The sequence below is a fragment of the Vespa mandarinia genome, chromosome 24 (assembly GCF_050613455.1).
Source record: "Vespa mandarinia isolate Hongniang chromosome 24, ASM5061345v1, whole genome shotgun sequence".
Taxonomy (NCBI): Eukaryota; Metazoa; Arthropoda; class Insecta; order Hymenoptera; family Vespidae; genus Vespa; species Vespa mandarinia.
The window spans coordinates 3,262,008-3,279,680 of NC_140833.1; the positions used below are offsets into that span (position 1 = coordinate 3,262,008).

A 17,673-nucleotide genomic window follows, 5' to 3' on the forward strand; every position below is an offset into this window, starting at 1 on the left:
GTTGATAAATGATAGTAGGGAAAGAGAATCGTGTCGACATCGGACATAGTAAGCTGTAAAATGAATCCTGCCTAACGCAACTGATTTTTTAAGATTATTCATCCTCGCAGCACACATGGATATGTGTGTTCAAAAATTTGATGAATTTAACATTGATATTATCAATCGATACAAGAATGTATGTGTGGAAATGATCGAGGAAACGATAAAAAGAAAAAAAAAGAAAAAAGATTTCCGACAATGGCTACTAGCAAGAGTGGTTAAAGCAAACGTGGACGAAACCAGCTGGCCGGGTTCTTCGAGTTTACACGATGGTGATAAATTATTTATCTCGCTTCGTCTGGCTGCTTGCCAAGATCTCCCGTCGTCTTGGGTGTATCTCTCTCTCTCTCTTTCTTTGGAACATCCACCGGTTATCCTATTTATACGTCAACTCGAAACTAAGAACCAAGTCCAGTATTTCCCATCTTCGTTGAATTCTTTCTTAACAGTAAAACTATTATATTCTAGTGTGTGCGTTTGTGTGTGCACAAAAAGAAAAAGAAAGAAAGAAAAAAAAAAAAAAAAGAAAAACTAAAACTAAACATCAATTTTCGTAATTGATAGATCTATTATGAGAATTAATATCTTTCAGTTAAATTTCGAAATACTATGAAATTATTATTATTGTATAATAAAACTCTTAGGAACGAAACTTAATCAATTCGAAAATATAAGTTACCATTTTCTCTCTGTATTTATATATGTATGTATGTATGTACGTTTGTATATATATAATACGTACGTACGTATCTACCTATATACGTCTACTCTGTGTGTGCGTTCTACAAGTTTACGTGTACGGTCACGCGAAGCTCAAGAGAGAATCTGGGTTACAGTACGCTCGATAGAAATTGAGGTTTCCATTGGAACTAGTTTAGAAACGCAATTCCATAGAACTCGCTCGATGATCCTTTAAATGACGTGCACTCCATATTTCCTTTCGAACGAGCAAAATCATCATGATTGACCATTATTATAACGATGATGATGCTGACGGTGATGACGATGATGATGATGATCATCGTGATCAACGAACCTTTCCCTTTCGATCAGAACAATGCCACTCCTTCGTTATTTCTCGGACTCTATTCTCGGTCTTTCGAGACTCAAGAAAATGTTGCTGAGAGTTCGTAGAATCGACGTAGACTTTGCCGGCGTGTTCATCTCATCGGTCGTTGCATTCAACAGAGAGAGAGAGAGAGAGAGAGAAAAGAGCGTGTGTCTGTCTCTGTGTGTGTGTGTGTGTGTGTGTGTGTGTGTGAGAGAGAGAGAGAGAGAGAATCTGTTCCTTCAAGCGCACTCTCGCATGGCGCTGCTGCCCACGAACGTTATACCTCAATTACTCGACTCGGTGTATTGATCCGGCGGTTTGCAGTCCCACGCTTTGCAGAGTCGCCCGTCTAAGCGGCCTTCTCTCTCTCTTCTTTTTTTTTAACCTCTCCCTCGAGTCATCTCTCTTTCTCTTTTTCTCTAACGTCGAACAAACGCACCCTTTCGAGTCCCACTCGTACGAGCGTGAGGAGAAATTCCATGCGAAATTCATTAAAGGAATCTCAAATGCAAAAATCTATCCTTCTTTTCTTTCTCCGAGATGAAAAGAAATGAAGAGAGAGAGAGAGAGAGAGAAAGAGAGAGGTAAAGAGTAAGAGGTAGATGGAAAGAGGTTGAAGGTTGAGTATAGAGATTGAAGGAGAAAGAGCAGAAAAATAGAAAAAAATAGTAAAGAGATATAAAAAAAGAGAGAAAGATTGTTATATCAACGATGTTTAATACGTCAGTATGTTTGTGTTTTGTTACGTCACGTACAGGGAAATGCATAGAGTCTCGACCCTGAGACACGTGGAATGGCGGAGCCGCGAGAAACATCTACTATATATATATATATATACTCATTTTATATATATATATGTATGTATATGCGTATATGTGTGTATATACATATATACGCGCTTTTATAAGTATATATAAACATTACGGGACCGCGGCAATTATCCGGGACTTTCCTTTTGCACCTTGCCTCCCGTTCTCTCTCTCTCTCTCTCTCTCTCTCTCTCTCTCTCTGTCTCTCTCTCTATCTTTTATATATTCCATATTATCAGGCGAAAGAGAGAAGCACAGGTTTCTCCTTCTCCCTTCAACGCTGCAGTTCTTCGTCCGTCGGAGAAACGAGATACGAACCACGGTTGTTGCCTTTAAGCCGCACTCGTGCGTGTACAGGATTGCAGTGAGAGAGTTGCCCAAGTAGAAGAAGGAAGGAAACAGCGAGCGAGTGAGTGGGATAGAAGGGAGATAGTGGAGAAGGTGGTTGTGGAGGTGGTTGTGGAGGTTGAGGAGGAGCTGTTGGAGAAGTAGGAGGAAGAGGAGGAGGAGGAGGTTACAACTGGGGTTTAATGAAACTAGTCGAGGTCCGTCAAACCGGTTGAGCTGGTTCCCTACGTTTGCCACGTCGTCCTCTCGTCGTTCGTTCTGCTACTCCCTCTTATCTTCCTAAGAGAGAAAGAGGGATATGGAAGAGGATTGGTAAGAGAGGAGAAGAGAGAGCCAGAACAGGGCTGTCGACCTCTCTCTCTCTCTCTCTTTCTTTCTACTTGCTTCTCATACAACCATTTCGCTCTTGTACAATACTCTCGAAGCTGCATATCCGAAGCACAGATCGCCCGACTCTCCTATCTCTCTCTCTCTCTGTGTATATGTTTGTGTGTGAAATCCCCTTAACCGAGAGAATACACCCACGGCGACTGGGACGAGAATTATGGGGGGAGAAGAGGAGAAACGGAGACTCGATGTATCCGCCCCTGTTTGATAGTCCCGTCGTGATATAAACTCACTGGGGAACCCACCCTTCTATCTCTTTCTCTTTCTATCTTTGCACTATACAGAAAGAGAGAGAGAGAGAGAGAGAGTTCGATGGAAGGAGATAAAAGCAGCAGAGAGGAAGAGAAAGCATTCTCAAAGTTTGTTTCGTCTGATGGTATGCGTCTACTCGAGTGTGTCTCTACTGCTGTTTCCTGTGGAATGCGTGGGTGGATATCGTTGTATGTATACGTTGCACCTTGAGGGTGCGCCATCTCCTGACCCACTCGACGGGATCATCGGCCCTTTTTACATTTTCTCTCTCTCTCTTTTTGAATTCCTTTTCTCCTTCCTTCCTTCCTTCCTTCCTTCCTTCCTTCCTTCCTTTCTTTCTTTCTTTCTTTCTTTCTTTCTTTCTTTATTTCTTTCTTCCTTCCTGCCTGCCTGTCTGCTTGTCTTTAACTCTTCGCTTTTACTAGTCATCCACTCTTCCGCTTATTCCAGACACGTTTCTAGGTGAACGTTATATTCGAAAGAGGAAACTGACGAAATAATAGCTAAACGTTTGTTAAATACATAATCTTCGTTCGTAGTTGAGAATATGCGCATGGCAACTCGAATTGGATAATTGGATAATTAAGACCGTAATAATTTTTGAAATTTATTCGATAACGTGGTCGAAGATAATTTTTATTAATGTTATAATCATATTTGGGTAATAACATTTTGTGGTAGAACTTTGAGGTTTTGCTTGAGGTTTGACGTTTAGGTCACTGAACGAAGTATCTCAATTTTGTAAATAGTTATGTGTGTATGTGTGTGTTTGTAAAATATCGTACATAAACAGACATTAATAATTGAGATTATATTAATTTTTTTATTTTATTCAATTAAAAAAATTTAATAGTAACTAACGATTGTCATATAGAATTAATTATATTAATTCTTTTAATTCGCCGTATTAACATAGGGACAAAGAATTTGCATTACTTATATCGTACTATATATCTGAAAGGTAATTTAAAAAAAAAAAAAAAAAAAAAAAAAAAAAAAAAAAAAAAAAAAAGGAAAAGAACTTTGAAATTAAACGTTGTCAGGAATGTGACCAATGACAATGGGGTTGACCGCCAGGTCACTGGACGAGAAGGCTCTCGATTTTGTAGGTATATCTTTCCTTTTTCTTCGTCATCCTTTTTCTCTTCTTATATATGTATATAACAATCTACCGAGGATGCGTATATGGGGTGGTTAGAAAGAGAGAGAAAAAAAATCTAAACGAGATGCTAAGCACGTACATGCACATGTCTCTGTCTCTCTCTCTCTCTCTTTCTCACTCTCTTTTTATTCTTTTTTCTTTTTCTTTTCTTTCTTTTGCTGCCTCTCTCTCTCTCTCTCTCTCTTTCTTGAAGAGAGGCATGACTAGCTTGCCGAGTACGGCTATCCGCTATGCGTCGACGGCCCACCTAGATGAAAGCACAATGACTCACCGGCTTCGAGGAGAGTCACGGAACTCGCCCTTCGTACACCTTCGCTTCCGGACATGATCGATTCCGATGATAGTTTACTCTTTCAACAATAGTGCTAGATAATATCCTTAGTTCATTCGATATTTTTGCAACTACAATCGAATGGATAGAACCAATGTCCTCAATGTCATAATCATATGACGATATATGATTCGAAATAAATAGAATGATCGAAACTATTTTTTCTGAATGGTTACCTCGTAAATCTTCCTTCTGCACGATACGTTCCTTTTTATAAAATATTACGAAAATTATAATCGTTAGAAATCTGACAAAAAAAAAAGTAAGAAAAGGAAAGATTTTGCACATTTTAAATATCAATGATAATTGTTCTGACAATAATCAAAAGTAATAAAATATTTTGATCATTGTTATTATCATTATTATTATTATGATAATAATTATTTGTTTATATTTATTATTTTATACTTATTAATAACTTACTGTTTGACAAAGTAAAAGTAAAATAATGCCAGACCTTAAAGCAGTAATAAAAACATCTTTTTTTTTTTTTTGCATTTTCCAACTCAAACAAAATAAAAAAAAAAAAAAGAAGAAAGAAAGAAAGATCTGCAGTAATATTAGAATTGTAATATTAATAGATATCTAATATTAGTCCCTCCCCCTTTCTTCCCACATAGTAAATTTTCTAACTTCCGTACTTTCAATCATTTACGCGTGATCGATCTCATGTACACATGTATCATTGACTTAAGAAATAGAAATAAAATTCCATGAGAAAGAAAGAAAAACACATATGCATATACGCAGATAGAAAGAGAAAAAGAAAGAGAGAGAGAGAGAGAGGATAGAGTTCGTGACCTCTCATCGTGAGACAGCAAGAAGACTTTCGAAAGAAGACGACCGGCTCATCTTTCTCTCTCTTTCTCTCTCTCTCTCTTTCCCTCATCTCTTATTCGAGAGTCACGCCGGGCCGGCGCTGGTCCAGAAAAAACAAAGGAGACCTTCCGGCGTCGGGACGCGACATTAAAGTGCTTCACGAGTTTCTATCCTCTTTCGTCTTTGGCTCCCACGTTGTTTCTTTCCTTCTCCAAGCCAAGAATAACGTTCTCTTTCTCTCTCTCTCTCTCTCTCTCTCTCTCTCTCTCTCTATCTATCTATCTATCTCTATTTATCTGTTTCTCTTTCTCTCTTTCTCTATCTCTTTCTATCTCTTTGAAACTCCTACTAGTAACGTTCATAAGCGTTTGCCACCGCGAGGGTCAATTGATCGTGACGTCACTGGCGCAACACAATAAAATGTAATGGGACGAAGCAACTTCGAGCCAGTGGATCGAGGCACGTGACCGTTTCCTGACACTTTACCAAGTCGTTCTTTACAATATCTCTCTTTCTTTCTCTTTCTCTATCTCTATCTCTATCTGTTTCTTTCTTCCCCCCTCTTTTATTCCTCTCAATCCACGTCATCTTTTATGCGATGCCGGGAAAGCTAAGCTTAACAGGACTCGCAATCGTCCCGTTACGTTTACGCTTCGTTCGCTGTACGTAGATATCCAATTACTATTATTATTATTATTATTATTATTATTTTTGTTGTTGTTGTTGTTATCCTCTTTCAAGGTACTACTTTCTTATATTTTATTGTTCGAATATAACTGGCTTAATCGAAAAGATACGATAATAAAGAGAGAAAAAAGTATCAATAACTGCCCTTGTGCGCGTGCGTAAAAGAAAGAGAGAGAAATTGATTGTTCCAAGGTCGTGTTCAACAAGAGAAATACAGATCGATATCTATCAATTTATTATTATTTCTTTCTTTTTTCTTTTTTTTTTTTTTTGTTTTCTGTAACGATGGAAACTTCGATCCAAGTTTTTGTTAATATGATAGGAGATTTATATATATATAAAAGAATAAAAAAGTGGAGTTAAAATTTAAAATTGAACGAATGTTCGTAGATAAAGAGAGAAAATAATGATGGAGGGTCATTGTACCATATATACATATATATATATATATATATATATATATACATTTGCGTACGTACGTATTTATATACTTAACTCAAAAATATTTCGTGCCAGTTCGTTCTCTCGTCTTTCTTTTTTTTCTGTTTTATTTTTTCTTTTCTTTTTCTCTCTTTTTTTCTTTTATTTTTTTAATACGAAAAATACGAGCAAGAAATTTCCAATGCGTTATACTTAAACGAGATAAACGAGAACCTATATTGAACCTTTTTATTTTTCACAATGAAACACATATTTACACATTTACATTCTCACACACCCACACACTTATATATGCATGCATACATAATTGACAATGCTCGGATTAAATCCATCAAAGTCGAGTATATAAGTACTCAAGCTTATTGTCAGAATTTGATTGTACAATAATACCCGAACGTAGGACAAGTTCTCTACATTATTCGACATATTCGATATGATGGCACATCTCTTTTTCACTTTCACTTTCTGCATAGCACACGATCGAAGCGTTTTGTATGTCGCTTTGCGAAAATGGAATATCGGTATAGAAAACCTTGAACCCGTCAACAGTTAAAGGAGGGAGGGGGAATTGGGTGGGCGACCTGGTGGCGAGGAGGGAGGAGGTAGCCTACGTATAAAGTGGTTAAATATGGTGCCCATTAAATCACGTTCTTCATTCAGTAATCCGCGGGTTAAGGGGGGTTAACGGCTTTCGTTTTGTCTGTCGCTTGCGAACACTCCTCTCTCAATCTCTCTCTCTCTTTCTCGAGTTACACGTTTAACAAAGAAAGGGGAAAAGATAGGAGGACACGTTTGTGGAGGTGGTGATGGTGGTGGTGGTGGTGTCGATCCATTGTTTCTGAATTATTTATTAGCCGTAGCCGTAGTCGTCCGCAGTCTGGATCGCAACGATTGAATGGTCAGTGACCGGATGTGACGTGCCTGCCTGCGGAGAACAAGATGGCCGGCCACGATAATTACTCGCGTGTTTACGACCGATAAAGCCTGAATGCCAGCTAGTCGAGAAGCCGCTTTTACACCAGTACCGTCCCTTTTCTGTCGGTTATTACGCTTCCCTTCTCGATCCCCTCCTCCCCTTTTACTCTACTCCCCATCCAACCTCTTCCCTCCACCTCTATCCTTTTTCTTCTTCGTATGGCTCCCTTCATACGTCTCCCTTCGTCACCTACAACACCTTTTCATCCTCGCAACAACGCATTCTCGTTTATGTTCTCGTAATAGGAATTTTTATCGCAATTTAAAGCGTTAACCCGACCTCCTCCTATTCTTCCTCATCCTCCTCGTCGTCATCCGTCGTCGACGTCCGACCAACTGATCGTGATAACATAACGTCAACGATGAAGACAAGGACGAATGGTGACGATGCGTCGTCGTCACATGGGTCTCTTCATTGGCCACGTTTCGTGCAAGCCATTCTTTCTTTTCTTTTTTTTTTTTTTTTTTTTTGTTTTGTTTTCTTTTTTGTTTTACTTCGAAATACCGCTAAAGAGTGAAAGAGAAGAGATAAAATGTAAGAAATTAGATCTTATATAGCAACGAAGGAATTCGTCACGTGTCGACCATACGGGATCTACTGTTTCTCTCTGTTTCTTTTTTTCTTTCTTCCTCTTTCTCCTCCCCTCCTCCCCCGCCCGCCCCATTTCTTCTTTTTTCTTTTTTTCTCGTCCCTTCTCAACCGACCTCGTAACATCTTCGAGGCGGGAGTTGAGAGAGCGAAAGAGAGAGTGAGAGAGAGATGGAATGATGAAGAGAGAGAGAGAGAAAAAGACGATCTCCGTCAGCCACGGTGGCCTGTTCTCAAAGACATCTCTGCACAGCTGCGCACGCCTTCTATTGTATCTTTACGACGTTGCTCAAACTGAAGCAAGGACTTTTTCTCTTCTTCGTTTCATATTCCGCGTTCTTCCCTTTTATAGAAGAGACGCTCGTCTCTCCCCCAGATTCCCCTCAATCTTTCCCATGCCGCAAATTTTGAAGAACGTTTTCTATTTCTTTTTCCTTTTTTTTTTTTTTTTTTTTTTTTTTTTTCAAATTTCGATAATAATATTTGACTAGTCCCGAAATTTAGAGGGTCCTGTGGTGCACTCTACACCTGTTCCATTCTCTAGCGATTAGCATCGATTTTTGAGTTTAGACGGACAGAAAAGAAAAATGAGAATACATACACGTATATACGTATACGTACATTAAAGTGACAGCTTTTCGAATAAACCATTCCAAATTCGTCGAAAATCAAATTGAAATATTCCCTTGTTGGTTAAGTACGTTGAAGCGCCATGCCAAATTTAATCCGATCGTCTGCCAAAGACGTTCTCTTTGGGTGAGGCAGAGATGGAGGGGACGGTGGGGAAGCCTCGTCAGCGCGATCAAACTTCCGTCAAAATCGACGATATAGTCGTTTTACGAGTAAATTAGGGATCCTGTGCGCCTATTCCATGAAGCTACTCTTGGCATGAGGCCTGCCATTGCTGGTACTGCTGCTGCTGCTGCTGCTGCTGGTGCTGGTGCTGCTAATGCTGTTGCTGGTGCTGTCGAAGAGAGGAAGAAAATAGAAGAAAAGGGGAAAAGAAGAAGAAAACGAGTCCGTAGAGAAAAAAAGGATTGAGGGCTGGGCTTGAGGGATTGAGGAGGGAGTTGGTAAGGCAAAGAGAGAAAGAGAGAGAAAGAGAAATCTGGCCGGTGTCCAAAACTTTTATTTCAACCACCCTCGCCGAGAATGGTTCAACCTCGTCCCGAATTCGTTCGAGTAATTCGCCATTTTTCTTAACTCGTGCACGTCAACCTAACCGACTTCTTCTCTAACCACACGACGGTTCGGTCTTCTCAATTTTTATTTTATTTTATTTCTTTTCTTTTTATCTTTTTCGTCTTTATTCTTATCTTTATCTTTATTTTTATTTTTATTTTTATTTATTTCTTCCTTCCTCTTCTCTTCTCTCCTGTTTTCTCCGTTCCTTTCATATTTCTTTCCGACGTCTTTTCGAAAGAGAAGGAAAGAAGAGTGGGAGGTATAGGGGGAAGCCTTATCATCAACGAAACGGAGCTGTGAACGTGGGAGACGTTGGCGACGACTCTGCGAGAGATCGCTTTCGTTTTCGAAGAAAAAGAAAATGAAAGGAGATGCGAGAGTGAGTGAGAGAGAGAGAGAGAGAGAGAGAGAGAGAGAGAGAGAGAGAGAGAGAGAGAGGCCATCGAGCAGAAATAGAACGGCTCTAAAATAAGCATGGAAGACGAGACGCCACGCCAAATGAGACACCGCTTTTCGTGCGTCCATGAACAGTGTCTTTTGCGTTAGCCAACTCGTCGTTCATTCACTCGCCGAGTTTAGATTCTCGTTATCGTATCACCAACACTACCATAAGCTAATCCAATGAAGAATACCATTTAAACGAATATATTTCCTTTAATGATATTTTATAACCTAATTATTATCCGAGAAAGAGAGAGTATACACTGCTCTACTGTAAGTCTGTTTTTTTTTTTTTTTTTAATAGTACAATTTATACCAAATTTCACATTACATAATTTTACTTTAATCAATAAATAAAATAAGGAATATTCAAAAATACAGATTATGAAAGTACCTTCTAAGTAATATGACGTTATAGAGGGGTTAATTATCGCCATTCCGAAGAAATTTCCTATTCTCGGTGATCGAGTAGAGTGTGAAAGAGAAACAGAGAGAGAGAGAGAGAGAGGGATGATAATAGAGATTGGAAGGGTTAGAGGGTGACCGATTTAAAGGGAACTCGTAAGGTAAACGGGAAACATTTCGGAAACTACGATCGATAGTTTGATCGAGTTTGCCTCGCTGCGCGTTTATACGTGATTCTCAAACCATCTCAGCGGCAATAGATTCGATAAACGACACGATGTTGAACTTGCTCGTGCTCATGCGCGCAAGAGCGAGCGAGCGAGCGAACGAGGGTGATCGCGAACACGAACGCGTTCGCTCATCTTCTTCCCACCGAATGCACTTAATTAATTACCCTAATTGCCAAAGCACCATGGTCCCGTCGCATAAACCATTTCCGCTCGTATAAACCACCATGACTTGCTGGTAGTGGTGGTGATGGACGCGTTGCGTTGCCGAATATATAGGCGTTACGAAAACTTTATCAACCAGGTAACTTTGGTTTCCTAGTATGTTCCTGGTTTTAATCAAACGTTTAATTGGATTGCGATTCTCTGATTGTTCATTTATATAGTAGCGTTAGCTAGAAAATAAAATTTCACATATATATATATATAAATGATCTATATACATACAAGTATCTTTATACAGAAAGTTATATATATTATAATGCATATTATATAATATTTTTTGGAAAGGTATATAGCCAGCCAGACAGCAAAAGTTAGATTACAGAGAGTTACGACTCTTAATTATCGATTTTCACCTAAAAGATCACCAAGTTATTCAATTATACTGTATTTCTATAATAGCAATTGACAGTATATAGAAATTTAATTGGATAAAAATTCGAAATGCAGCTACACACACACACACACAGACACACACATATATACCTATATAGTTAAATAGAAATAAAATGGTCAACCGTGAACAATTCTTTTTCTGATCTATTATCGGCGAACACAAAAAAGAAAAAAAAAAAGGGAAAGAAAGAGGACAAAGAGAAAATAAAAAAACTATCATCATAGTCTATTTTGACGAAACAACATTTCACATTCGATCAGGTCAAATGGAAGGTACAAACGATAGCCGAGGCATTCGTGTAAGAATGCGGAATGAACTGCAATGGCGCCGTTCAATTAGATAGGATGTTACGCATGCGAAACGGGTCGAGGAGAGAAGAAGATAGTAGAAATGTTCCTGTGTTTGTTTCTCCATATATGTATGTGTTAGAGTGAACGAGCGAACGAGGACGGGACGGAGAGAGAGAGAGAGAGAAAGAGAGATCAGAACAGGACGACAAAGCACACATATCCTAGGAAACTGTTGGATGGTCGTTGCGGATAGCACCAATGTTGTAAGCGCAGTCGCATGTGGACGTTCATCGTCCTCGTCGTCCTCCTCGTCGTCGTAGTCGTTGTACGTCGTACGTCGAAAGCCTGCACAAATGCATTCCGCTACATGTATACGCATACGCACAAGTACACATACAAATATACGTATACATAGACACAAACGCAGGCGCAAATGCTCCTCGTGTATCCTCATCGGATAAACGCACCCCACGTATTCAACGGCGTTGCCCGTTGAAGTGCTTCTCCCCCTCCGGGTAATAACAGTAAATCCTGAGCAATAAATCCCTCTCCTCTGTCTCCCTATTTCCTTCTCTCTTCGTCTCTCTACCTGCTTGCCCCGCCCTCGCTTACTTCTCTCTCTCCCTCTCTCTCTCTCTCTCTCTCTCTCTCTCTCTCTCTCTCTCTCTCTCTCTCTCTCTCTCTCTCTCTCTCTCTGTGCCTTTCCACGACTGTCCAGAATGCGTGTATGGCGTGTATGGTTGTAAATCGTTCCCATGCTACAGTCATGTATCTACTGGGTTAGTCGTAGACCCCTTGAACTCTCTTTCTCTCTCTCTCTTTCCCTCTCTCTCTATCTATCTATCTATCTGTCTATATCTCTATCTCTCTGTCTATCTCTATCGCCCTTCGATGCTAAATGCAACGAGGACCGGAAACTCTGATGCATATACCAGTGTTGATCTCTCCCCTTGATATGTGCATTGATCCTTACTACTAAATCCTGAATCATGCTAGCAACGTTACTTCCGATCGAGGTCACTGAGATCGCAACGTTAAATGACGAGGCACGTTGTTCGCGTGCCTTAAAGAGAAAGAGAGAAAAAGAGAGAGAGACAGATAGATAGATAGACAGCCTGGTATTTCATAAGAAGGAAAAAATTATGTTAGATTACGTGTATCGTTTCGTCATCGGCGTCTCGTTAAACATTTGTTTTCGTTGCATGATCTCTAAAAATATACCCAACCGGTAATATAGTATATTTCTTATGATGACGCTTCTTGTAATGCCGATGAAGCGGTTAATTAATGCTTATCGTTACGTTTGCCGAGGAAAAGTTTTAATCGTATTACGAAGTAATGAAATTGAAATTTCCAGATACGATCTATACGATTTCGTTCATATTTTTAATACAGCGAGTGTCTATAAAAAAAGAAAAAGAAATTGAAAAAAAGTGAAAACATTCACTGGCTCTCTAAGTTAAGTCCTAATCGTTTACCCTTTTCGATTTCTCTTTGTTTCAGATAAAAGTACGTCGCGTAACAATAATCGTAGAAGACGAATCAGCGAAGGTGCAGGCCGCGAGAAAACAGATAAGGACAGCGAACCGGTTTTATCGTCTACCAGACAACAAGAGGATCGGGAGAACAAAGGCCCGTCGACCGGTAGATTCGGTGGTAATCGAATATCACGTTCAACGTTAGAGGAGTCTAACAGTGGTGGCGCTACCGCCACGAAATTACGTAAACGTGCCGTTACACTACGTAATTTGTTGGAGAGCGTGACGAAGAGAACCGTCCGAAGGAAATTAAGACCTTGCGTACAGAAAACTAAAAAGGATTCCGAGGAGCTCGATCGCCGGCGGACCGTTCTAAGATCTACCGAAAGTAGTAAAGAAGAGGAGGAAGAGGAGGAAGAAGAGGAGGAGGAGGAGGAGGAGGAGGAGGAACGTTTAGGAGGAAGTGGTGGTGGAAGTAAATCGGAAGAGGAAGAGGACGAGGAGGACGAAGAGGAGGAAGACGAGGAAGCTGCGGAACACCAGGAGCAGCGGCAGCATCAGCAACAGCATCAGCAGCAGCATCAGCAGCAGCAGCAGCAGGTGAAGGAAGAGAAGGAAGAGAAGGTAACTGAACATCATACGGAAGAGGAAGGAAAGGAAGCTCGGGAGAAACGTGAACATAACGATCCTCTTTCAAAGAGACTCAAAACAAGTCCGGTCGGTCGAAAGCTAAGATCCGATCGTAAGTCGAAGAACTTGGAGGAATCTTTGTTGGATCGTGAGTTGGACCTAGAGGATACTACTAAGGAGGAAGGTAAAAGAGGGGATCGGGACGGTGCGAAAAGGCGGCTGGACAAGTCTGAAGAGGACGAGGAGAGTCAATCGAGGGAACGAGATCAGGAACCGGAGCCCCCACCTCCTGAGAGACTCGATCCTGGAGGTAAGCCTCCGCAAAATCCCGACACGTTAGATCGGGAGAAGAAGTTTCCGGCTGAGTCGGTTCTCGTGAATGGCTCTCTCGTTGATTCGGAGCTCGAGAGGAAGAAGAAGGAGGAGATCGTCGATGTCGTCGAGAGTGGGTCGTTAAAGTTGTCGCCCAGATCGTCCAGGTCGACGTCTCCACGACGATCGAAGGCTGTGGCGAGTTTCGAGAAGGGGGTGGGGGAGGAGGAAGACGGGGAGGAGGAGGGGGAGGAGGAGGCGGAGGCCAAGGAGGAATCCGATAGGAAGGACGGCGAGGAAAGACGGAAAAACGATCGCAAAAACGAGAGGAAAGAGGAGGAGGAGGAGGAGGGCAAGGGTGAGGATCGTGGCGCGCACCGATCCCCTCGAAGAACCGTGCCGAACAACGCCGAGCTAGGCACGGAAGATAGCGTGGGTAGTGCGAGCGTCGGGTCGGTCGTCGAGCTGCTGGAGTCGAGTAGTCAGGACTCAGGCTCCGTGCTGGAGAGGCTGAGTCCACTTAGCAGCGGTGGCGGCGGCGCTGGGAGGCAGAACAATTTGCTCCTAGACCAGCAACGGGAGCAAGAACGTAGTCGGCACAACGAGAGCCCTGTCATTCTAGCCGAAAAACTAAACAAGCCTCCACCGTCGGTCGCCGGCCATCATCATCACCATCACCACCACCAGCAGCAACAACAACAACAACAACAACAACAACAACAACAACCGCAAACGCAACAACAGCAACAGCATCATCACCAACAGCAGCAGCAGCAGCAGCAACAACAACAACAACAACAACAACAGCAAGCTCAACATCAGCAACAGCAGCACCACCTCCATCACCACCATCAGCAGCAACAGCATCAACAGCAACAACAACAGCAGCCACAACAGCAACACCTTCAACACCAGCAGGGACAACAGCAACAACAAGTAACTCACCAGCAGCAACAACAATCTTATCACCATCATCCGACGTATCATCATCAGCAACGATACTCGGCTGATAGTCCGGTAATCCATCATCATCTCCATCACCAACATCAACAACAACAACAACAACAACAACAGCAACAACAACAACAGCAATCAGCTGCGAGCCAACATCGGCAACAGTTAGCTAGCAGCCCGCAACAACTTCACCAGCATCATCATCATTTGAGCTCGGTGAGCTTACTCGAGGTGCAACAACAGTCTCACGGAAATAGAGGCGGCGATGAGTCCGGCCTCATGGAGGTGGAGACCGGGGCCGGTATACATGGAACTGGCGTCCTCGGTGGTGCGATCGGCGTTAGGGGTGCAGTCGGTGTCGTCGGTGGTAGTGGTGGTGTTGCTGCTGTTGGTGGTGGTGGTGGTGGTGGTGGTGCGGGGGCAAGTGGTGCTGCCGGTGCAGCATATGGGGACAGCGGCTCCGACAGCGGGGTAAGTTCCCTGAGGAGCGCTGGCTCGGGTGACGAGAGGAGCGGGAGCAGGAGTTCAGCGCTTAGCGTCGAAGAGACAACGAGCTCTTCGACGCCTAACGCGGCGGCTACACCGGCTAGAGTCTGGCACGTTCAGAGCGTACAACACACCTCTCTACTGATGGCCCATCCTCAGGCTCCCCCAAATGCCGGTACCAGCGGTTCAGCAGCCGCGGCAGCGGCTGCGGCTGCTGCTGCTGCTGCAACGGCGCCACCTGTCGCTTATCAAAATCCGACGCCACCTGGACACCATCATCCTGCCGTCGCTACGGAAATGCTCTGGAGGCCACCAAGATATCCACCATTGTCCCATGCTCTTCTTGGACCTGCTCAACCAACTCCTGAGGAACTTCTCGAGAGGGATCGTCATGAGAGGATGCTTCGGTGAGTGTCTCTTTTTCTTCTGTTTTTTTTTTCCTTTCTCTTTTTTTTCTGATTACATTTACATTCATAACCTGGAATATGGTTTTAATTTTTTCTTTCGTAACTTTACGTAGCATAATCGATTTTTCTACGGCATAGGAATATTAACAATAATTATCGGATTATGAATAATAATCAACTTTATGAATAATATTCGTATTTTCGCCATAGAAAACGTAATAAGCGCAAGATCTTTCGGTATCTTTTGGAGATACCGAAATCTCGTTTTGAATGTTCTAAAGAAGAGCTTATACCGAATCTGAATCGTTACAAAAGTCTTACGGTGGGGATAATAAACGGGTTTCGAAGGAACGATTAACTCCGACAAGTTTCTTAGTCGACGATGATGACTACCTACCTACCTACCTACCTACCTACCTACCTATCTACGTACCTTTCTGTCGAATTGAAAAAGATTCTTTCAACGTACAAGGACAACTCTGTAATAACATCTCTTAGTTAGTTAGTTTATTAGTTAGTTAATTGATTAGTTTTTTTTATGATCATCGAAATGAAAGCAAATCGTTCGGTTAACGTTTTCAATACCTCTGCGTTTAATATTATCGAAAGTTCGAAAGATTCACGTTTCGGTTGGCCATGTTTCATGGGTATCCATTGAAGAAAACATATACAACGAAATCTTTTCGATCGCACCTTTCGTATTTCATGGAGGAAAGATTATACGTACGAAGAGATAGATAGATAGAAAGAGAGAGAGAGAGAGAGAGAGAGAGAGAGAGAGAGAGAGAGAGAGAGAGAGAGAGAGAGACTGTGATGGTGGTAGTGTTGGTGATGGTGGCTACAACCAGAACGATGAAATTGAACAGCTCGCGCGTATCGGTGCGCGCCTAGCTCGCGTTTGTTTGCGCTTTACAACGCTCACTGAGTGAAATACAGGCGCGAAACGCCACCATGCCAGATCTCTTTCTTTGAGTGGTTTATTTATTCTCCCGAAAGTAATGCGATGGAAGGCAGCTAGCACAACGTGGCGAAGAGGGGTGGGTAGACGGGGAGGGCCTACGGATGGCTGCATCGTCGTGCAAGAAAATAAATTCACTCTCGTGCGAATTTTGCGGAAAATCATTTTCGAGTTTCTCCGTAGTTGTTGCTTCGTTCGTTTTTTTTTCTTCTTTCTTACTTTCTTTCTTTTTACTTCTTCTTCTTCTCCTTCCGTTTAAGAAAAAACAAAAATATATGTATATATATATCGAAACAATTTCGTATAAGTAAGTATTATACTTCCATCGTATCCTCTTTGAAAATATTATAGAATAAACGTATAGGAAAAGCACTGATAAATTAATAATTCAAAAAATTAAAGAATTAAATTTATCAAATAAAATGATGAATAATTTAATAAACGCAAACGATTATATTGATTCGAAATTTTTCGCTATATTTTATTTGGAAATAGTCCGACGTGTTTCACCAATTTTATTCATTTTTCCTGGGGAAAAAAGGCGATCGCGATGTAATAGCAGTAACAGCAACAGCAGCAACGGCGGCCCCACTGTTATTCTGCTCCAAATACGTCCAATTGCGTTACCACGAGAGGACTCAAGGGGCCTCGCTATCTAACGACCATGCGATTTAACGCTTATGCAAGTCCGACCTCTCTTCGATGCTAGCAAAGAGGTTAGAGAAAAAGATGGAGATAATCATTGACTGTGGCTACGGAAACTAGCATTCGAGCACAAGGTCGAATCCAGAACTGCTATACTTGCCTTCTTTTCTCTCTCTCTCTCTCTCTCTCTCTCTCTCTCTCTCTCTCTCTCTCTCTCTCTCTCTCTTTCTGTCTCTCTGTCTTCGTCGCTCTCTTTTTTTTTCTTTTTCTTAACTTTTCATTGGTAAATCTTGGACATGAAGATCGTACCACGTATTCTCGCGTAAATTTCTTGTGTCTCTTTCTGTCGGGAAAAAGAAAAAAATATAAAAAACCAAAAAAAAAGAAGAAGATAAAATGGGGTACTTTACTATTAACTCTTGGAGTCCGATGGAGAATGTTTGAAATTATACAAACAATATATAGATCGAATTTATTTTCGAAACGATTATAACGATCGCTTCTGTTCGAGGTATAAGGTGTAATAAAACAAAAAAAGAAATGAAAAATAAAATAACGAAGTGTTATAATCTTGTGAAAAAATTAAATTAAAAAAATTTAACACCAACCTCAATATTCACCGCCTCGATTGATTCACGGCAGAGGTTGAGAAACTCTACTAGAAAATTGCTGATTGTGAGATCCTTGGTAAAGAACGATGACGATAGACGATTTAAAAAAAAAAAAAGAAAAAACATAAAGAA

The 17,673-nt window shown here is 41.4% G+C and overlaps 1 protein-coding gene across 9 annotated transcripts in view; it reads left to right on the forward strand.

Annotated features, from left to right (window-relative positions):
* Positions 1–17,673, forward strand: part of Kdm3 (Lysine demethylase 3) — a 238,756-nt gene that overhangs the window by 132,671 nt on the left and 88,412 nt on the right. For all 9 annotated transcript variants that reach the window (XM_035868224.2, XM_085663769.1, XM_035868227.2 and 6 more), the window contains one exon: positions 12,564–15,327. In XM_035868224.2, the coding sequence (XP_035724117.2) occupies positions 12,564–15,327 (2,764 nt within the window). The remainder of the gene's footprint in view (positions 1–12,563; positions 15,328–17,673) is intronic.